Source organism: Colletotrichum lupini, chromosome 5 (genome assembly GCF_023278565.1).
Source record: "Colletotrichum lupini chromosome 5, complete sequence".
Taxonomy (NCBI): domain Eukaryota; kingdom Fungi; phylum Ascomycota; class Sordariomycetes; order Glomerellales; family Glomerellaceae; genus Colletotrichum; species Colletotrichum lupini.
The window spans coordinates 1,176,862-1,198,582 of NC_064678.1; the positions used below are offsets into that span (position 1 = coordinate 1,176,862).

Here is a 21,721-nt window from a genome sequence, read left to right on the forward strand (position 1 = left end):
ATTCTTAACGAACGACAACGAAGACAACAGATAACAATAGAGGCTGGGATTGGAGATTATGACTACCCATTGTTTGTTTGTTTGTTTGTACTATTTTACGCCGTGATGTCCTTAAGTGAGGCAAAAGGCGACTATATTACGTTAAAATTATAAGACCGTATACCGTGCCCCGTAGAGCCTATATAATACCCTCTTATAAGATAATATAATATATACTCTAAGATTAACCCTTCTACCTAAGTATAGCCCCTTATAATATCTTATAACCTAGGGTAAATATACTTAGCAAAGTTTAAGTATTATGCTAGTAATATAATAAACTAACTAAGTAGTGTTTTATATATTTATAAAAAGACTGTTATCGTATTATAGTAGGTATTACTATTTAAAATAAAGAGTCTAGTTCTTTTAGTAAGTAGAGGGAGAGTAGTATAGTATAAAGTAATAAAGTAAGGGGAGGAGGTATATAATATATATCGTATTATAAAGTAATATAATATATTATATAATAAGGTAAAGTGTTAATATAACGTAGATAAAGAGTAATATTATTATTAGTACCGCTATATATAGATATAAGCTTCGTAAGGCCGACGGGGTATATAACCTATTACGTATCTTAGTTAAACGAGCTATATTAACGTACTCGCTTTATAAAATTAATATTTATTAGGGGAGCTAATGGCCGTATTAGTAAACTTATTACGGTAGGGGGGTTTAGCTTAAAAGGGTCTGCTTTAAATAGTTAGTTAGGATACGAACTATATAATACGTCCTATTACGTCGGTCTATTAATATAAGGGCTAAGGAGGGCACCCCGAGACCTCTACTATAGCCGTACTATTTAATAATAAATATAAGTTTAGTATTATCGTAACCACTTCCGCGCGCGCTAACCCGATTTTAATAAATATTAGTTTATTTTAAGTAAATATTAGTAAAGAACCGGGAGCTCTATAGTAGTATAATATAAATAGACTAGTTTTTACTAAGTTAATACCGGACGAAGTTAGCTTAGGCGAACTATAATATACCCCTACGCGAGACTAAACGGTAATAATAAATATAATCGGGTACCTTCTCCCTTTTATATAAATAGTAGAGGTTAGTATTATCGTAGTTATATAAGTAATAGTATATAGCATAGTCCTTATAGCCGGACCTAGCTAAGAAGAGCTAGTAAAGCTAGCGTTATATAAATAACTTTAGCTCGAGGCTCGCTATACTATTAATAAGTAAAGCGAGGGCCCTATAAGAGTCTAGTTAGTAATCCTCTTACTAGCCCTAAAGTATAGTTAACTATCTCTCTTAGGTACGACGCTTAATATAAGTAATAGTTAGGGGGCGTATAAGTAAGTTAGGGGGACTTATAATAATACCCTTTTTAACTAACCGGTCCGCTATCTCGTTCCTTATAATACCCTTATAACTAAGCGTTTAGTAAGAAGTAACAGGGACCCTAGCGTTTTTAATAAGCTCTTTAAACTTAAGAATAGTATATTAAAAAGATAAGAGGGGGGTATTATTTAGGTACTTAATAGCGGCCTAATTATTTAAGTAGACTATAATAGTTATAGTAGACTTATTCCTAAGCCCTAGCGCCGCGCAAAGACCCGTAGTAGCCCCTTTTATTTTAACGTTAAAGACCTCGGCCCGGGAGAGGCGGTAGTACCTAAAATAAATTAGTTACGGTCCTTAGTAAATAATATACCTAAAGCCCATAGCCTCTAGAGTTATTTATAACCTATTTATATAAGCTATAATATATATAATAAAAAGAGATTCGTACTATTTATAATAGCTTTATATCTCCTCTGTCTTAGTTACTTCTTAAGTATTACTAAAGTTACTTATAATTAAGAAGTTGCGGGGTAGTAAGGCTAGTCGTAGGGGACGTTTAATTTAACTAGCTACTTAAATAAGTATAGTTAAGTAAGAGGGGTTCTTACGGTTACGCAGTAGCCTATAATCCCAAATCCTTTAAGCTAGGGAATAAAAATAGTTTAGTATAAAAAGCTTAATAATATAGCGGTCTCTAAGAGAAGCTTTATTAATAAAGTACTCGCCTTACGTAGTAGTACTATAACTAATATAATCTACTATATTAAAAGGGAGCCCCTTAAAGCGATATTAATAGGGGTCTAGAGGGTCCTAATAACTAACTTTAGCCCGTATTAGACTTCTAGTTAAGTACGTATCTCGGAGTTAACCCTAACTTTAAAAGTAGGTTAGGTCGGGCTAGGGTACTATAGCTTAGCGCTATATAGGGCCTTAGGGATAACGATAATATAGATCGCCTTATATATAGTAGCGGGGGGCATACTATTAAAAACTTTATTAAAACCTTTAATATAACTAACTATAAACCTAGCTTTACTTCGGTAGTTAGTAATATAGCTATAAAAAAGCAGCTTCTTATTAAAGGTAATACTTAGTTACTTTATAATACCCTTTTTATATAGTTTAATCTCCTTATTACTATAGTAAATAGGGGGGGGGGGCGATATCTCCGGCCCTTAGCGAGGTCCGCTTCGTAAAATAAAGGACTTTAGTTTTTTTAGGATTAAACTGAATAGTATTATCCCTACCCTAAGTAATAATATCGTTTAGAATCTACTATACCCGGGAGGTAGCCTTAGTAAGGTCCCTCTTAATACTTAGTATTATATAATTATTAGTATAACCGAATCTAAAGGACTCCGGGCTAATTTAATAGATTTGCTTAGTATATAATAAGAAGAGGATAGGTAAGATCGGTAACCCTTATAATAAACCGTAAAAGAGGGGGGATATAGGAGTTTAGTATTTTTTATAGTAGACCGAGGCTCGGTATAACTAGTTAAGGTACTATACCTAGGTAATAATATTTTTAAACTAACCCTATGCCCAGAGCCGATTATATAGCCGGTTATATAATACTAAGTCGAAGGCTCTTTTAATATTTATTATAATAATAATAATAACTAGCTTCTTATTAAAAATAGCCTATATATTATAAGCTATTACCCTAGCTATATCTATAGCCGATTGCCTAGGTAGTGCCCCGGCTATTTATAAGTTAAGTACGCCTTAAGTAATAGTAAGATAAGATATCTTCCTAGCTATAAGGCGCTCTAGCCCCTTCCTTAGGGTCGCTAAGAGTAAGATCGGGCGCTAGCCCTTATAAGTACGTATATCCTAGTTAAGCTTCGGTATTATTACTATTTTAGCGTCTCGCTAGGCCTTAGGGTAGTACCTAAGTACGAGATAGGCCTAGTAAAAGTAACGGACGTAGTTATTAATATACGGTTAGTAAGCTTATAATATTAAGACCGTAATATTATTTATACTAAGGGTAGTATTTCCTACGCTAAGTACCGCATCGTCTACTTCGTATTAATAAATAATAAGATCTTAAGGTAATAGCTAACGAGGGCGTATTATAAGGTTAAAATATACGTCGTCCTCTATAATTATACGCTCTAAGAGCTTTTTTTAAAAAAGCATTACCTTCTTAGTAAGTTTAGTAACTATATTCTTACTATTTTATAAAAGAGGGGATTAGACCTAAGGCCTAGGCCAGTTTTAACTTATAATTTAGTATATATCTAAATCCTTTTTAATAAAGGAGACTATTCTAGCCTATATAGCGGCCTTAGCCCTCTATATAGTATTATTACGCTACTAATTAGCTAAAATTATAATAGGAAATTAGGGGTCGGCTACGTATGCTATTTTAAAGCGTTTATTAGCCTTAGTATATAATTCGTCCTACTACTTCGTCCCCCTACTCCTTATATAGCACGGGGTAGAGGAGGAAGTATAGGCATACCGAAGTACGTCGTTAAGGCTCTCCGTAACTAAATCGAGGTCTTATATAGTATCGTATATAGTATATATTACCTAAGTTAGCTCTCTAACCCTCTTTACGAACTATAATATATTCTTTAGTTTAATCCTCTACTTCTTCTTTCTTAGTTAATACGTATTACCTAAGCTAGCGGGAAGGGGGATAGTCGTAATAAGGGTATTATAGTCCGATTTAGTATATATATAGCTAGTAATCTAGGTCCGGGCTAGGGGGACGTTAGAAATAGCTAGGTTGAGTATATTACCCGCTTTATAAATAGGGTCCTTTACGGGGTTTAGTATAATAAAATAATAACCGTCTATCTAGTTAATAAAGTAGTTCCTAGGGGTATATAAGGGGGTCCCCGGTTACTAATTAATATAATAAGAGTTTAAATTCTCTATAATAAATAGCTTTTACGGGGGGGTTTAGTAGTTAAGTATTATTAATATATACTTTTTATTAAGGGCGCGGTAAATATTAAAGATATAATACCCTAAGATACGTATTTTAAATAAGTCTTAGTAAGAGAGCTTTATAATATCGAACGCTACTAGGTATAAGAGGGTTTAATAAACGTATATAAAGACCCGGGGTTTATTAATAATCGTAGCTTAGTTCTAAATTAGCGAGTATAGGGTAAAGCTAGGGTAAGATTTAGTAATATTTTGCGGTTTACTCGTATTATACTATAGCTCTTATAATAATAGGATATTTACCTATTTAAATTTAGTAATAATAAGGGCGTAGTCGTACTTACGGCCGTTCTTTTATATATTAGCCTATAGTATTTTAATTTTAATACGTATTAAATATGCTAATTATAAGTAGTTATAGAGCGCCTACGCGAGGTACTTTTATATTTACTCTTACTCTTCCTTTTCGGGGTAGGCTCTTCGTATTCTAAGCTATTTTCGGGGGGGAGTTTAGAGCCCTATTTCTTAAAGAGGGGGTAGTTACTACTTTTTAAAATAGAATTTATAATACTATTTAACTTTATAGTAATTAAGTAGGTTTACTCTCGTCCGCTTAGGTAGTCTTTAGTATTATACGTAGCTATATTAATAACTATAGACCCCCGAATAATATCCTTAGTAAGTCTCTTTATTTCGATACTTATAATCTTATCCTAGAGCTAAGTACCTAGGGACTCTATAAGGTCTAACCTAGGGATAGGGCTTAAGAAGAGGTCGAGCTTCGTAGCTTGCGCATAGAGTTCTCTACTTACTTTATATAAGAGTTTTTTTTATTAAGAAGTTTAGTAAATAATAGTACTATCTTTTTTTTAAGGGCGTATAGGGTAGCTCGTATAGTCGCTTATATATAGCCCCTAATAGTTTACGTACTAAAGGACGATCGTAATATAGTTACCGTTATATCCTAGCTTTTTATAATAATAATAGCGTTAAGTTTTAGTATAGTCTTTAGAGCTATACTAATTTAAATAGACCTAGTACTACTTAAAAAGGGGTCGGTAAGTAAGTAGCTAGGCTATTACTAATCTAAAGATACTAAAGGGCCTTTTTATTAGTTTTAAAAAGGATATAATATAAGTTATATAGGGGCTATTCGTTAGGCTAAAGGTCCGGTAGTAGAGGGGGGTTACCCCCGCTACTACTTTAACCTCGTCCCGGACGTACGTACTAAAGTCGAGGGGTTACTTATTAAGGCTAGGGATCTAAGTCTTAACACTTTTAATAGTATAAATAAACTAAATCTCAGATCCCTTAATAATAGTTATATTAAAGAGTTTAAATAGCTAAGTATAGTAACTAAGTATAGCCTATCGTGCTCCTAAGGTCTTCGGGGTAAGTACGTAACTAGTTAGAACCTTAGTTACCGGGTTAATATTTTTACCCTTAAGCGAGTAGTTTTTAATAACTTCTTTATAAATAAACCGTACTTTTACCTAGCGGCGGGGATTTTTAAGGTCGAAGTAAATAAAAATATAGGTATTAAGGGAGGGAAGTACGTTTCTAGCTCCCTCTCGTAAGTTATTTATTATACTTAAAGCTCGAGCTATAAGCCCCTAGGGCTAGTAATTAATAAGACGCTAAGTATAATAGCTAGAGCTTTAAGAAAGTATTTTAATAAAAGAGAGGCCCGTTATAATTCTATAATCTAGCTTATACTAAGAAGTTCTAGTGGGTAGTAGCTAAGGTTTTTTAAAAAAAGCCTCGAGCTTAGTAATATAATAGCTTATAATAGTAATATATTTAGAGTTTTTTAGTAGCTAAAAGGACTCTTAAATAGCTACGAGGGTAATATCCCTTATAAAATAGAGGCTAAATAGATAGGTCTTAATTTTATTAATAGTCGTAGTCCTATTAAAACGCGCTCTATAATTAGGGGGGGGTTAGGTTATTATTATTAGTCTAAGCTAAGTTATAGTAGTAAACGCGTCTAGCTTAGGTCTTATAGTTAGAACCTTCGTAATCTTAGGGATTATAAGCGTTACCTTAGTAGAGTCCGGAATACGGCGTTTTTTAGTTAGGGACCGTAGTAATATAGACTAAATAATCGTAATAAAGCCCGAGAGGGTACTAAAAGTATTTAAAAAGGGCGGTAACCGTGGCGGCGTATGGCGGCCGTTGCCTAAGCTAGTTATGGTTGGCATAGGAGAAAAAAAAAGGGGGGGGGTAGAATAGGCCTTGTTAAGGAGGTTGGTGTGGTAGAGTGGCCCGCACTAATAGTGCGTGCCAAGAAAAAGTATGTAGGAGGAAGGTTGTTATGACTACCTATAGACATAGCGTTTCGGAAGAGAGCGAACAATCGTTAGGGCATTTCTTTTGTGATTCGAGAGGAAAAATCGACCCCGGGTGTTCGATAGCATTAGCTCAAATCGGGCTAGGAAGAAGTGGAGAGGGTAGTCGGAGGGGCGCGTTTATCATGCTGGATCATGAATTTCAGAGGAAATATTACACATCGCATCAGTCGTTTGTGCAAAGCCAAGATCAGAAGCATTGATTTTACTCAAGATGAAAATACAGGTGTGAAGACAAATCTGGCAAATATGCACAAAGAAGTAAGGAGCCAAGTCGACGGATGCAAGCATCTTCCTCATCCGCCAAGCTTGAACCTGGTGAGTGCTTCTCCAATGACCGTTGCATCGTCAAAGACTTAGTCATAGTCTTAATGTCCAAGCTTGAAACCACCCCAGTTGAGCTTGCTGAACACCATGTTGGGGTCGTACTGAGCTCTGATATCCTTCATCTTCTGCAGGTTACCCTGTCCGTAAGCAGGAAAAGGCTTCTGCCACTCGCCCGCGTCGCCCATGTAGACGAACTCAGTCGCCAGTCCCAACTCTTGGTTGATCTCGTGGTGGTGGGCGAGGAAGTTCTGGGACCAAGCGGTCATGCGGAGGTCGTCCTCGGGGCGGGCCCAAGAGGTAGTGATTTGCCACCCTGAGATTCTCAGTCAGCCACTGTCGGTGATGAATTAATGTGGACGTGGGTGAGCAAACTTACAGACATAGGACTGGTCAGCATCCAGACCGAACGTGTTACCGATGCCGTTGTTCTTTCCAACCGCTAAAGCAGTCCTCGGGACCGTGTTCAAGATGAACGTAGGACGAACGCCTTCGATGTCGGCAATGTCGGCGATAGCTTCAACCCAGGCCTGGTAGATCTCGTACAGGCGGTCGGCATCGGGAATGATCGTTTGGTGGCCGAACTGAATGCTAAACAGAAACCGTTAGCTTGTTTGCGATAGAGAAGGATTATGGTGAGGACCTTTCTTACCGGAACATCTGGTTGGGGGACAACATCTGGGAGTGCCAGTCAATGGGACGGGTAACATTGTGGCTGCGGGAAACGGCAGGAATAGCAGTGAAGTTGGCAAAGTGAGACGGCGGCGAGACAGTGGTCTCCTGCAGGCCAAAGACTTGCGGGACGACCTCCTTCGTCGTCACATTGTAGTTGATGTTGATGACGGCACCGGCACCCTCAGAGTTGTCGTCGCTGAGAGCGAAATCGGCAGCAGCCTTGATGAAGGCCTGTGTGGCAGACTCGTTAAAGATCTGGTAAGTGCTAGTCGCCAACGGTAGGTCCAAAGTCTGGAGAGAGAACTTGGTGACGATGCCGAAGTTGCTACCACCGCCCTTGAAAGCCCAGAAGAGGTCCGGGTTCGAAGTGTTGGTTGCGGAGACTTGGGTACCGTTGCCGAGGACGACGTCGTACTTGACCACGTTGTCCATGGAGAAGCCATATTTGTTGAGGAAGTAGCTTACACCGCCGATCAGGGTCAGGCCGGGGACGCCGATGGTCTTCAGACGGCCGCCGATAGCGTACTTGCCGTACGGCGCCAGGGCGGAGTAGACGTCGACCCATTTATTGCCGGGACCGACGTCGACGGTGTTCTCGTCATTGTTGACTGTGACTGTATTCAGGCCGTTGAGGGCAAGAAGGACTCCATCGTCAATGGTGTTGGCTCCGGGGTACTGCAGGATATGTATAATTAGTGGGCTGCCTTATGGTGCAGGGGGCAAGAGGTTAGGGGGCTTGGGTGTAAGATTGTGCGTACGTTCATATGGCCACCACCCTTGACAGCGAACTGGGCCTTGCAGGTGGAGAGGATCTCCACGCCCTTAGCGACATCGTCGGCAGTTGAAGGGAGATAGATACAGGCCGGATGGAGGCTGGCTCTCTTGTCCCAGACGTTGATGCGCTGGGTCTCGTACGCCGTCGAATTGGAGAAGAGCGTAGAGTTAGGAGAATGGCTGCTCAACCCAGTACAAGCGCACTTGACATTGTCGGAAACCAGGAGGTCTCGGCGACCGAAGACGGACTTGGTAGCCGAGGCAGAGTTAACCAGCAGAAGAGCTGGGAGAGTAAGAGAATACAACATGGCTGTGACTGACTGTCGATCGAAGTGCGGAAGGATAGGCTTGTTGGAGCGAGTGATTGGGGGTGAATGGTCAAGCATCTCGAGAACGACATGAGAAAGAATTTACCAAGTATTTATCTGTCTCGAGGGAGGTTCTCCTGAATAGCCTTGCCACTCTTGTTCCTCGGTGCAACCCCCTTTACAACAAAATGACACCCTCTCCGCTACTGTCTCTACGATCTTCCTCAGCGACTACAACATGGTGCTCCATCATGATGATCCGCTACGAAAGTCTCAATCGCAATCGGTCTCGCTCTGTGGCTTGCAGCTTTTGAAGATGCTCAGCCTTGTAGGTGGAATCCATCAAAAAGATCCATTGCGGATTTCGTCACTCAAAGTCCACTCAAGGCTTCGACCAAGATAGTCTGGTCGAGTTTACGCTACTTGTTAGTCGACGATACGTAACACGCCAGTCCGCCATAGCCGTCTTCGTCAGCGAACCACTAAGCCCTTGCCACTTACCTTAGCTACCTTGCCCTACTATCAGTTGGACCGGCCCGAAGAGACACGGCATTGCGGTTCCACAGATGGGTTCGCCTGATGGACCCAGATGAGGCGTTTCCCGCGAGGCCATGCTGTATGCTCCAGCCCTAGTGTGCCATCTTGAGTTCCTACCCCGGATCACTAGTCCGAGGAGATTTGACAGTGCCACCTCATCATTCCGTCGTCAAAGCGATGGGACGAAAGTGTTTTTTCTCATTGACGGAAATAAAGTGTGGTACTTGCTTCTTTCCCACCTTACATAGTAAACAATGTGCTCTCTTTCCATGACGATTTACCTAACGGAGTAGAATGTGTTCCAGACCTTGGCCTTGCCCTGCAAACCACCCCTGACGTTTCCAGCCACACCTGCGTCAGAGCATGGTGTTCCGCTCGCTCTCGCTTTCGGCGATGGGGCCCCCTTCGAACGCTTGCGCATGAAGACGAGCGGAGATCTGTGCGAGTCTTTTGGAGTTGGGTGGAATTGGTGTAGATCTGCTTCCGCATACCCACTCTTTTGTTCTACGTGTATTCCTTTACGTGGATCCGTATCCAAGTTTCCCACGTGAAGAGAGTACGTGTATCCGTATTTGTTATTTCAATCATTCCATTGTGGCTTACCGAAATACCCACCTAAAGCAAACGCATCGTGAACTGCGGATTCTACGATTGCAACTTGAGTACATTATCCCAGGTTCTCCCCTCACGTTACTGTTCGGCACGTCTGTCTCTGCCAACTTCAGCCCGAGAATCTCGGCAAATCAAAGCATTGCCGAGTGAGGCAATGGCTACCTTGGCTCGTATGCGCGAACAGCATATCAAACATTTCCTTCGGTTGTTTTCGTGCTTGGTCAAGTACGGTCCATGACTGTTGACATTTCTTCAAGCGTTGACCGTTCTTTAGAACACCTGTCTCTTAGATAAATCATTTCAGATGAAAGGCACTACGCGAAATCCTACTAGGTGACATTGAAGTTCTACGGCACGGTTTCATCGGTTTAAAGTTTGCTCCTACAGCAGTCAAACGCATCGACACATTGTACCGCGCGATATGGGTGCTGTGGCTTGACGTTCGGACATTTTTAGACTTTCCAGACCCCGGTGATTCCGCAATAACTGTAAATTAACCACAACCACCTATGTGATGCAGGAGACCTCACCTCCTTCAACCTGTCCCGGATTTACTCGAGATCTTATCCCGAGTCCTTCTTTCCATTGACGGCAGCTATGAACGCCACTCTCAACCAAACTTGGACTGAGGCAATGTCTGAGCTAAGACTACGGCCCACAGTCACACCGAGCAGCACTCTTCTACCTCACTCACTGACCGCGAAAGGGTGGTTAGCATGTCTTGTTTTGTCGCTTATGGACGGGCTTCTCGACAGGGTTCTTCGATATCAGCAAAAAGATCCTGCGCGTCGGGCGCGGGATGAGAGGCGAAGACGACGGCTGGGAGTCTGGGAGGAGAGGCATCACAGCGGGCTTGAAAAGCTTCACGAAACGCTGTGTGACCTGGATATCCCGGAGGTAGACCTCAATACGGTCGACATGCATGAATGGTTGGATTACGCATTTCAAAAATCATCGTGAGACTCAGCGTTCTCGTCTGAGACATATTGATCCCGAACCGAGGCGAAAGGTCCTTCTTTGAGCCCGGAAAGACTACTTCTCAAGTATGTAACCTAGGGAAGAGGAACGGACTGCAAAGCTCCTGTGGGTTATTTCGCTGCGAATGTGAGTCTCCCTGACTGGGAGCACATTTGTGAGCTTGAAGACTACAAGGTAGCTATGGTACCTCATGTTCCATGCCCACGAATTTCCAACCGCCTGCTAATCATTGGGATGTCATTACGAGCAGGGGTCGATACGGAACACATCAATTTGTTGCTCGCGGAGGAAACAGTGAGATGATTCAGTGTCCGCCCGCTGGGCATTCGCCAAAGAATTTCGGCGATCTCAAAGGACAGCGTCTGGTATCGGCGCGAGGTTCAGGCTAGCTGGAATGGAGAAGTAAAGAGACTATTTAGGGTTGCTTGACAGCATGTCTCTATCACTATCAATAGGCACTCACTACCCTATGCGTTAATTGTGAGGGAAATGAAACATTTATGGAACTACGGCATCATCTTCGGGATTCACTTTATATGTAGAAGAAGACGCTCCGGTATTGTCTGGCGTGGCGTACAATAACAAGATGGAACAAAGAAGAACGAAATCCAATTTACCTTCAGATACTGAGATACTTGGCACAGAAGATGTCCTGTTGAGAGCCCAGGTCCCGCTCGTTGATATTTACTCGCTCATTCTTCATCTCCTCGAATCTTCAACGTGGTCTAGGGATATGTCAGGCTGCCGCTTGTTATCTCCCGCATCTTGCTCTAGCTGATCCAGCTCCGGACCTTTCTTTCCTAGACTGCTAATCCTGGGCTCATAATCTCGTCACCGGACTTAGCAGCCACCTCCTCAAGTGATAAGAAGCGAGTCTCGGGCAGGAAAAAAAATAGATGATCCCCGCAAAAGCGGTGCACGAAGTAAAACTTCCTCTCGATGGCATCGAACGCGGCTGGTGCCGCCTAAGATAACTAAATTGCCGTAACAGCTTGTGTAAAGATTGAGAAGCCAACACCGACGCCACGGAGGTCGAGTGAAAAAGTCTTTGCTACCAAAACGCAATTGACATTGTTGAAGAAGAAGTAGTACGCAAACGCGACTAAGAAGATGAACGCAACACCGGCATGGGATTCAGCTGGATTCGAGTCATCTTGGAAAAGTTTCGAGAAGGCCGTCAAAACCGCGAGGAGGACAGCGAGCGTGAAATTCCCGGAAATGATAGTGATGCGTCGCGTCCAGTGGTCGGCGACAAAGAAAACGTTCATTATCTGCCCGATAACTGCCATGAAGCCATATAAACCCCCTATCAGGAGCACAGTCTGGCCCTCCTACCCAAAAGAGTTATACATGACTGACTGGTAACTTTGGATGGTGTTTGACCCAGAAAGCTTCATCATATAGCCAGCATAACCCATCCATCTAGCAACGAAGAACCCGAGAGTGTGCACCAATCCTTTCGAGCCAACAAGCAATCCGCGGTTCTCTGGAGGGCTGACCTCCGCAAGATACACAGGGGCTGTCGGATAGACCTTACCCGTCGGGAGTCCTGAGAAAGCACGACCCACAATCATCATGGCTGGGTTCACGGCGGCAGTCTGCAGCACTGCTCCTGCGACACCAATACACGCTCCAAAGAGCAATGTCCAGCGATGGGACATCTTGTCCATGCAGTAGGCAGAGCCACCACTGCCAAAGGCGTATCCTGCGTAATGTCCAGGTTCAATGCCTGCTCGCACAGAAACGTTGTCCATAGATGGGCCGTACATGTATAATTTGAAGGTGGTCTGAGCGATGGTTGAAGCAATGATACCCGTATCGATGCCGTACACGAATCTAGGCCGCACTTAGCATCAACCTCAACACAGAGCTAGATTTCTTTAGAGTAGACCTACCTAGCAAGACTGATCGCTAATCCAATTAGAATCGACTTAGCCGAGTTTCCACGATGGCCAGCCCTCTATTTCACCATCTTGCTGACAATGCAATGCCCAGAGGGTGCGAGATTGATGAGATCAGAGATGTCGTTCACAATGGCGTACCTGCAGAGCAGTCTAAGGTTCTCTTTTCCAAGGCAGGCTCTCAGACTGGAGTTAAAATAACAGAGAGAACCTGGCCAAACATCTGTTTACAGACAGACGCAGACGCGGTCTCAGCTGGGGTGATAAAAGAGACTGCAAGTTGATGGTTGTACTACTAGGTAGGTATTTCAGACATCTATAAGACCTTGCCAAAACAAGAAAGTCCTTCTAACATCTGGCATGTTCGTGCAGTTCTATTGTTAGCGAGAGGAGTAAGATGTTGAGTCTCCCCGTATATCCGCTTCCCCACGATGGAGCTGTAGGATCTTTTCTCCCCCTGCAATCATACACGATGTCTTGCTCATCTCAGCTTGTTAGCACATATCGGACTGTTATCGAATTCTGCAATGTCCTGGTCAAGGCAGGGGATCCAGAAATGCCGGAGACAATACCATTTGGTTTAGAAAATGCGCGGATGAGGCGGAAAACCTCCTCTCCTCGACATGTAGGGACAGTTCGCTCGAGGATCGAGAGCTCTTGTCTTTCTAAGGCAAAAGATTATGACAAGTGTTAACTGAGCTTTGATATTTCCTTTGATTAGTCCCACTTCACGTCCGGTGTTTTTTTGTAAACTTGACCTTAACTTCAAACCACCGTAGAGCACGCTGTAGGCTTATGTATATTTCAATATGCTATCCAAGGACCGATTCTGCTTCCGAGGAACTCTCATTCTATTTACCTTAATAAGAGGCGTTTCACTATAAAAGACTCGAAGACACCCCTTGCAAGTTGCGTATTTACAATTTTCGCAGGGAGGTAAGCTCCAAAAGAATGAGCACTGAAGTTTTGTCATCATTCATTGTATCAGAGGCTTTTGGATTCCTAGGTCTAATCGAGAAGGTGCATGCAGTCATGAGGTAATAATGAATCTACCATTTTGGAACGTTTGGAGAAAATTCAGGGTGGAATTTTCTCATATACGTTGTGTCATCGCGTTTCCGCAGCCCACAATCCAGGTAGAGTTGATGAAGATGCGCCAACTTCTTCCTGTCTAGCTCAACTCCCAAGCCAGGCGCGGTCGGAACGTTCAAACCACCATCAGACCACTTGAGTACCCCATCAACGACGACATCCTCATCCCGTGGTTTCCATGGCCAATGAGTATCGCAAGCATAGTCCAAATTTGGAGTAGCCGACGCAAGATGAGTCATGGCCGCAAGTGATATGCCCAGATGGCTATTCGAGTGCATCGAAAGACGCATTCCCCAAGTCGCGCAGATGGCGGCCAGAGTCTGAGACTTGCGCAGGCCACCCCAGAAGTGATGATCAGAGAGCACCACTTGGACTGCGTTCTGCAGAATTGATGTGGGCAAGTGAGAAAATGCGACTACGGCCATGTTTGTCGCCAACGGCATCGACGCTGCTTTCGCAACAGCAGCCATGCCTTCGATTTCTGGGGCCGGGTCTTCCAGGTATTCGACGATCCCTTCGAGTTCCTTCGCAACCCATTTTGAGGTCTCGACAGTCCAGGCGGCATTGGGGTCGAGTCTAAGAGGCACACCCGGAAAAGCCGCATGCAATGTTTTGATTGCTTCCACCTCTTGTGCGGGTGGGTAGACGCCGCCTTTCAACTTGATCGCTTTGAAACCGTACTCGTCAATGATTTTTTTCGCCTGCTTTACCACACCAGCAGGGTCAAGAGCCGCGCCGTATTCGTCGTCTGGCTGTCCAGGGTGTCCCGACCACTTGTAAAAGAGGTAGGCCGAATACTGGACGTTGTCTCTAACGCAGCCGCCGAGAAGGTCGCTCACAGGTACTCCTGCAAGCTTACCCTGGATGTCGAGACACGCAACTTCAAATGGGGAGAAAACCTTGTCCGCAACGGAGGCAGTAGTCACCATGCCTGCCATTCCGTCGCCGCCTGTGCTGGTGTCGCCTGTCAAGGACTCGACGCATAGCTGGTATATGGAGTTTGTTTCGTACACAGTGAGGCCCTTAATTTTGTCGGCCGCAAGTTGGAGACGGCCCAGGTGTGTTGAGTCTCCGTACGATTCCCCCAATCCGTAACCGTCATCTGTGATAACTTCGATGATGCTGCGTAGTGCAAATGGCTCATGTACACCAACGCTATTTAGCAGTGGCATGTCATGAAATGCCACTGGTGTAATGACGATATCCCGAATAGTCCCACGTCGAGACATGATGGCTGCATGTGGTTTTAGGTTCACCTTCCTTTGTCTGTTTTTGGCTGCTTCGTTACTGTAATTGAACGCAAATCGTGAGATTAGGGATGTTTTTAACGTCACCAACTAAATCGAACTGTAGCGCTTGAAGATTTGGCCATCTAATAGGTGACTACCTACGCGGGGTACGATTTGTAGGATAAGTGTGCCATTCGAAGGACAATAATCCGTATGCGGGGTGGAACGCCGCCTTTTCCGCGGATGTTGGAGTACGACTAGGATCGGCAGACGTCCGACATCCGAGGGAGCGGGCATCCTTGGGCCCAAAGACGGAAAAGTGCATCCGAGTTGAATCATCGATAACAACTATTCAGGGTTTGACAGAAGTGATCCCGAACCTCTTGTGTATCTAGTCTATCCGAGGAAGCAATAGATGAATCGCCGATCGCATCATTGTCCCGGACTCGACTGGCAACTGATGCCGCAGAATCGAACAGGCCGCAAAAGGGTCCGAGGAGATCCTGCGCCTCCATGAGTAAACAGAGCCTGCGATAAGTGCAAATCGCTAGCCTACAACGGAATGGTGTGTCGAGTCTTGTTGTACAATGGCTAACGTCTAATATGCTGGCTTCAGTCGCAAGACACGATGCTCTGGGACATGGCCGTGCGTCTTTTGCGCAGAGTCCAATCTAGATTGTCAATTCACCGCAGCCTATAGACGAGGTCAACTTCTTTCAGTTATTGATAACGATGCCGTGAATCTCGAAAGGCAGAATTTTATAGAGGGTGCGAACTCAACCCTTGCTGAGAAGACCGCGGGCGGAGAATGTTCCAGTGCCTGTGTTCATCAGAGTTCATTTGTCGCAACAATTCCTAGTAGTTCAACTGTAATCAATCTCAAGAACTGCTATTGAATCGCCAATTACATTCCAATCCCCGCCTCTCTTCAAAGATGGGGAGATCACAAATGTCCCTCGCGGTACTATGGATATTGACCACCTCCTGCGCATCCCCGATACGAACTCGTTGAGAAACTCGCCAGAACCACCACAAACAAATGAACAAGGCCATTATATAGGCCCTGTATCAGGTGTTTCTTTTCTCTCTCGGATACACAAAAGACTGAAAGTGCAATCTTCTGGATATTTGAACTCGTCGGTCTTCAACTTCGGGGATCGTCCATTGCCTGGACAAGGCTCTTCGTTTGCGATTTTGCCGCCAAAGACTGTTGCAGAATCGATGGTTAATATCTCAGCGCTGCTTTGGGGCGTCCAACGACTTTCCATGATGAAGACATTGATCAGCAATTGCCGCTTTCCGTTGACGATGATCAGCTGCGCCCAGGCTGTGGGATGGACTCAACAGAAAGTGGTCCTCCGATTACATCAGCCCCAGTTGCGCAATTCAAGTAGGTATTCAAAATCCCATGGTTTTGCTTGAACTAGGTTTCCGCCAAAGTCAAGGAAGCTACGGTCAATCACTAAGAGTACTAGGCCCTCGAGGATAGTAGCCAGGGTTCTACGAAGCCTTTATGGCATCAAATCTGTTTCAACTGAGGAGCACCTCACACCTGCTGCAAGGTTCAATGAAGACTTGTCCGAATGGCGAGAGCCAATTTCCTACCTTCTTGACACGGTCGGATCTTCAGCCTTGTATGTCAAGCTGGTCCTTAGCCAAAGCGACCTGCTCTAGCTCGCCTTTTCGCACGCCCAGATACTTGTTCACAGACCATTCCTCATTAATTCCCTTAATAGCCTCTCTGGGCATGTTCAAGAAAATGGCAGTGGGCGATTGAGGCAGGAGGAGATTCGGAAAAATGTTCAGCTTTGCGTGGACGCCGCCACAAAGATCACGAAGCACGTCAACTACATCAACGAAGCCGGCGAGCTCTACAGTACGTTGTTTGTAAGTTGCTGTTTTCTGTTTGGGAATGAAACTTAGTACTTCACATGCTCACACACATGAGATCGTCCCGTATTACGGATTCAGTGCAGTGGTTATACTCTACGTTTTCGCAACCCAGCGACGTACCGAGACACCAGAGACCTGCATGGATTGCTTCCGTCTTGCTTCTCAATGCCATGCTCAGATTGGAAGTATTGCAACCAATGGATCACTTATGCAGCGCTACGGTGTTGTCCTCCAAGAATTGCGCCTCGAGGTCCTGCGGAACAACACGTGTCTCGCGCCTATCTCAAATCCCCGAGCTGGAAATTGTTTGACATCAAATGAGAACAACGAGATCCTTCCTGTGCCATACCGGAGGTCTCAATTACGTCCCGAGGGTGGTACTAGCGGATCGAGACTTGCTGTTGAACAAGCTGCCGAGGGCGCGCCTTTCTGCCGATCCTTTCCGTGCTTTTCACGTCGGACTCTTCAACATGATAAACTGGGCACAATTCGATTCATTGATAAGTAACATTTCTAACATAATACTGCTAGACTAAACACGCCTGACATGATGCTTTCCTACCCCATAGGTCACAGGTGGGACTGGAAATTTTGATGCGTTGGTTCACGACGACTCCGCCGATCTTTGGGGCCACGGCAGCGACGTAAGGCTCAATCCCTGAAGCGTATATTACTCGTCCCCAAGCCGCCAGGTTTTCGAGAGATTCCTTACAACTACGTAGGCAGTATCAATCGAGAGAACGGTGGTGTCCGGGGAAGGGAGATACCTGGTGCTTGGTGGCGGGAGTACCGTGCTCAGATCATCTGTGTTGAGGGAAAGCGTCGCAAAAGTCGTGTCGACATGAGGCCACCGTCAAGCCCCGTTGACTAGAATGTAAGAGGCCTGCATTCTCCGCTTTTTGACTAACTGAGGCCGGGTGCCTGGCATCTGTTCATGCGGGGTGATGGTCCCACGGAGACCGGCCGGAGTCGATTGTCACGGGTAAAGACTTCCTGGGAATGCCATTTTGTATCTACACCTTTTCGTCAAGTCGCAATTGAACAGGAACATGCTTGTCATGTTCAGAGAATGACAAAGCACATTACTTCGGGCCCCGGCTTTCCCGAATGCAAGAACATCTACCTCCAATATGTGCCAAGAGGGCTACTGGAGGCAGATAGTTCGACGCGCTAGGAATCCTTCCAACTCATCACGTCTGAACAGGGGAATATGAAGTCCAAGACCCCCACAAGTTGAAGTTGGCAAGCTCATCATTCTCAAGTCGGAAGTGACTACTTTCATATACTAACCTACAAAAGTAAGTACGTAACGTAGGTACTAAGTCGGTGCGAGGAATCAAGGTTTTGAGTCCTGGCTTACATCTACTCGCGATTCGTCACGCTGTTCGAGCCTTTTCCGCCTTAGCCAATTATTTGAGCACTGATCGAATATGCATTATATATGTTGCAAGTGCTGCACGGCAGCTTTTGACTGATCTCAAAATTTGAACGTATACGTGATACCCAGCATTCATGGTGTTCACAGCTGCCTGGACCAGTTCATTGACCGGCGCCGTGTTCTGTGGAACCCCGAATTTCGCTTCTCAGGAGGAGAGGGTTTTCCACATGGCCTCGAGTCGCATGCCTCAACTATGCAGACCTGCACCCAGTGTGGATACGCCTCATCGACACTATGACCTCTCTCCCATGTTGGATCTGACTCTCCCAGCTGGATGGCTCGCCATAGCGCGACGGACAGTTTCGTCCCAATGAACTGGGTCACCGCTCATAAGAGCCATCAGACAGTCAACGGGATTTCCTAAGTCACTCGCAGGGGTTGTTACGCGGCACGCCAAGGTACGCCATGGCGCTATCGACCAGCTTCATCGTTCAGTTGTTCAAGAAGCCGGGGCACTCGGAGCCGATTAGCCAGCCACTCCCATACTGTGTACTGGATCGCCAGGCGGGAGCTAAACGGCTTTCGCCATGCCTGCCATACCCCCTCCAATCATGAAGCGCCTCGGGAATCCGGTTTAATTTCCTAGCGAGAACGCTACCCCCAAACTGCCGGACTGAACCCGGATTTCGCAGCGGACCGGCGCCTCTCATGTGATCGACCTGGGGAATCGCGCGGTCTGGGGTAAGCCAACTTCGGGGAAGAAAGGAAATGCGGGGATAGCTCAGGTGTTCTTCCGTGCTAAAGTGAACCCACGGATGTGGATACGCGACGGGCGTGATGCCAGAGTCAGTCTGACAGGCCACTTGCGCCGGCTTGGCTGCTGCGCTGCTGGTCTTGGGTGACGGAGTGGTTTGGTTGCAGCCGAGGAATTGAGAAGTTTGGAACCGAACCATTGAGCTGCGCAAGCATAGACGTATATAAGCGCGATATCGCGTCTGCATCGATCGCGGGGAAGTGACTGGATTCCCCATGTCCCCCAGACTCTAGAGATCTAATATTCGAATCGGACTGGCCCTCAAGTACCCAGACACCGACATCCTTGCCGAGAATTGACTGCCAGAATGGCTGAGCCAACGAAACGGACCTATTCCGGCGACGACGAGAAGCGGGACCTCGCCAGCAGCGATGTCATGGAAGACGCGCCTCCCACTGTAGTGGCAGCCGTTGCTGCACACGAGATCGCGCACGAGGTGGAAGATGGCAAATACTCCCCTTGGACGAAATCCATGTTCAACCTCTATGGGGTGCTGTTTGTGGCGTACTGCTGCGGTGCCCTCAACGGATATGTAAGCTTGCCTTGACTTTGCGGAATAATATTGACCTGCATCATTGACAGAATGCAATAGGATGGATCACTCATGGGATCGCTCAACGGAATGACATCCTACCAACGAACTTTTGATATGTGAGTACTCCGTGGTAGCAATGCTTGGTGGAGAGAAGTAGGCTGATACAGGAGCAGGAAAACCTCGGGCTCTTCGACCGGCATCGTGTTCATGATGTACAATGTCGGATCGGTCTGTGCCATCCTCTTCACGGGACCCGTCAATGACCTTCTTGGCCGACGCTGGGGCATGTTTACCGGCGCTTTGCTCATCATTGTAAGTCAATGAGATATGGGCATCCCCACCCTTTACCTAAGGCGGACTTTGCTGACAGGTATCCTAGATCGGCACTTGCATCCAGTAAGGCGAACCAACTATTCGAGCTTTGAATCGGAGCACTGAATTTCAATCTAGGGCTACTGCAAACCACATCCCTCAGTTCTTAGGTGGACGTTTCGTTTTGGGCTTTGGCGTGTCATTTTGTTGTGTCTCTGCTCCAACCTACGTGAGCGAGCTTGCTCACCCTAAGGTAAGTCGAATATTGAGAATTGCCGATGAAGTTACACTGACGATTTGTGAAACAGTGGAGAGGTACCCTGACTGGATTGTATAACTGCATGTGGTGAGAACCTTGAAGACTTTAGTGAATCAACATCTTCCATTGAGCTAACAACATGATAGGCCTGTTGGAGCTTTCATTGCAGGCTGGGTAAGCAATTACAATGTCGGAAGAGCTTGATTCCTTTCGACAGTATACTGATTTCGGTCAAACAGGTTGCCTACGGCGCTTCTTTCATCCCCGGAGACGGCGGCTGGCGTCTTCCCGTCTGGTGTCAACTGGTCACATCCGGAATCGTTGTCGCTTTTGTGTTCTTCTTGCCAGAAAGTGTAAGCAGCCAACTTCATCTCAAGGTCAACGCTTCAACTAACCTTAAACTCAATAGCCCAGATGGCTTGTAGCCAACGACCGACATGAAGAGGCAGCAAAGATTCTGACTCAGCTCCACGGTGAAAAAGATCCCAACCATCCGATTGTGCAATTGCAGATGAAGGAAATGATGGCCCAAATCTCGAACGAGGCTAGTGATAAGAAGTGGTGGGATTACCACGAGTTGTGGAACACCCACTCCGCTCGGAGAAGACTGATTTGCGTCTTGGGTATGGCCATCATGGGACAGGTAAGACCTTCTAAGCCGCTGTAACACCGACATTGCGATTGGATCTGATGTTTATCTTCACCAGGCTTCCGTAAATTCTCTGTCCAGCTACTATCTCGTGACAATGATGAACACAGCCGGAATCACCGACGAAAAGAAGGTCCTAGCCCTCAACGCAGTTAACAGCATTCTCGGCCTTCTTGGTAGTGTTATCGGCGCCCGCCTAACCGACCGCGTAGGCCGACGACCTTTGCTCATCTACAGCATTCTTTTTTGCTCCGTCACTTTCGCCGTTATCACCGGTACATCCAAGATGGCCGTCGATGACCCGAGCAACACCAACGCTGCCAATACCACCATCGCCTTCGTCTTCCTGTTTGGTGTCGTATTTTCTCTGGGCTGGACAGCTCAGCAGAGCATGTACATTGCCGAGACTCTCAGCACCTCCACCCGTGCCAAAGGAACTGCGGTCGGCAATTTCGCCTCCTCGGCTATCTCGCTGGTGCTTGCTTACAGTTCTGGCCCTGCATTTGAGAAGATTGGCTACTACTTTTACCTTGTCTTCGTCTTTTGGTGCGTTACTCATCAGTCAAAGACATTAGAGTTCCATTTGTCAATTCTGACATTTATTTTAGGGATATCTTGGAGGCAATCTTCATCTACTTCTTCTTCCCGGAGACTAACCACAGAACGCTGGAAGAGCTTGAGGAGGTGTTTTCCGCGCCTAACCCCGTCAAGAAGAGTTTGGAGCCTCGTTCCGCATCAACCGTGTTGGAGACTATGAAGGTTCCTAATGAGAAGTTTGTAGAGGCCTAAATTAACGAATGTATGATGACGAAACTGGTGGTTCCTCGGGAACTCAGAGGCAAAAAGAAGTGTAGTTCG

At 45.4% G+C, this 21,721-nt stretch overlaps 6 protein-coding genes across 6 annotated transcripts; 3 read left to right on the top strand and 3 right to left on the bottom strand.

Annotated features, from left to right (window-relative positions):
* Positions 1-6,961: 6,961 nt before the first annotated feature.
* Positions 6,962-8,674, bottom strand: CLUP02_09773 (FAD binding domain-containing protein; the record flags this gene model as incomplete). Its single annotated transcript, XM_049288751.1, has 4 exons — positions 6,962-7,233; positions 7,297-7,508; positions 7,570-8,267; positions 8,351-8,674. 4 exons carry the CDS (start codon positions 8,672-8,674, stop codon positions 6,962-6,964), a joined length of 1,506 nt encoding a protein of 501 aa, XP_049145895.1.
* Positions 8,675-8,862: 188 nt separating this feature from the next.
* CLUP02_09774 (uncharacterized protein) lies at positions 8,863-11,575 on the top strand (the record flags this gene model as incomplete). The annotated part of the gene is made up of 12 exons (XM_049288752.1): positions 8,863-8,944; positions 8,982-9,002; positions 9,062-9,144; positions 9,201-9,231; positions 9,269-9,426; positions 9,517-9,758; positions 9,833-10,053; positions 10,157-10,294; positions 10,344-10,779; positions 10,968-11,179; positions 11,344-11,468; positions 11,531-11,575. The coding sequence occupies 12 exons, from the start codon at positions 8,863-8,865 to the stop codon at positions 11,573-11,575; spliced, it is 1,794 nt and encodes a 597-aa protein (XP_049145896.1).
* Positions 11,576-11,775: 200 nt separating this feature from the next.
* CLUP02_09775 (uncharacterized protein) lies at positions 11,776-12,570 on the bottom strand (the record flags this gene model as incomplete). The annotated part of the gene is made up of 2 exons (XM_049288753.1): positions 11,776-12,132; positions 12,301-12,570. 2 exons carry the CDS (start codon positions 12,568-12,570, stop codon positions 11,776-11,778), a joined length of 627 nt encoding a protein of 208 aa, XP_049145897.1.
* Positions 12,571-13,751: 1,181 nt separating this feature from the next.
* Positions 13,752-15,023, bottom strand: CLUP02_09776 (mandelate racemase/muconate lactonizing enzyme domain-containing protein; the record flags this gene model as incomplete). The annotated part of the gene is made up of 1 exon (XM_049288754.1): positions 13,752-15,023. One exon carries the CDS (start codon positions 15,021-15,023, stop codon positions 13,752-13,754), a length of 1,272 nt encoding a protein of 423 aa, XP_049145898.1.
* An 808-nt stretch (positions 15,024-15,831) lies between these two features.
* Positions 15,832-18,718, top strand: CLUP02_09777 (finger protein; the record flags this gene model as incomplete). Its single annotated transcript, XM_049288755.1, has 14 exons — positions 15,832-15,845; positions 15,908-16,030; positions 16,135-16,232; positions 16,299-16,413; positions 16,586-16,657; positions 16,760-16,910; positions 16,972-17,420; positions 17,486-17,560; positions 17,643-17,768; positions 17,829-17,925; positions 17,983-18,076; positions 18,121-18,184; positions 18,424-18,564; positions 18,625-18,718. 14 exons carry the CDS (start codon positions 15,832-15,834, stop codon positions 18,716-18,718), a joined length of 1,713 nt encoding a protein of 570 aa, XP_049145899.1.
* Positions 18,719-19,415: 697 nt separating this feature from the next.
* On the top strand, positions 19,416-21,652 carry CLUP02_09778 (uncharacterized protein; the record flags this gene model as incomplete). The annotated part of the gene is made up of 11 exons (XM_049288756.1): positions 19,416-19,640; positions 19,701-19,759; positions 19,817-19,955; positions 20,023-20,039; positions 20,094-20,208; positions 20,264-20,301; positions 20,361-20,388; positions 20,454-20,567; positions 20,624-20,857; positions 20,922-21,409; positions 21,472-21,652. The coding sequence occupies 11 exons, from the start codon at positions 19,416-19,418 to the stop codon at positions 21,650-21,652; spliced, it is 1,638 nt and encodes a 545-aa protein (XP_049145900.1).
* Positions 21,653-21,721: the final 69 nt, after the last annotated feature.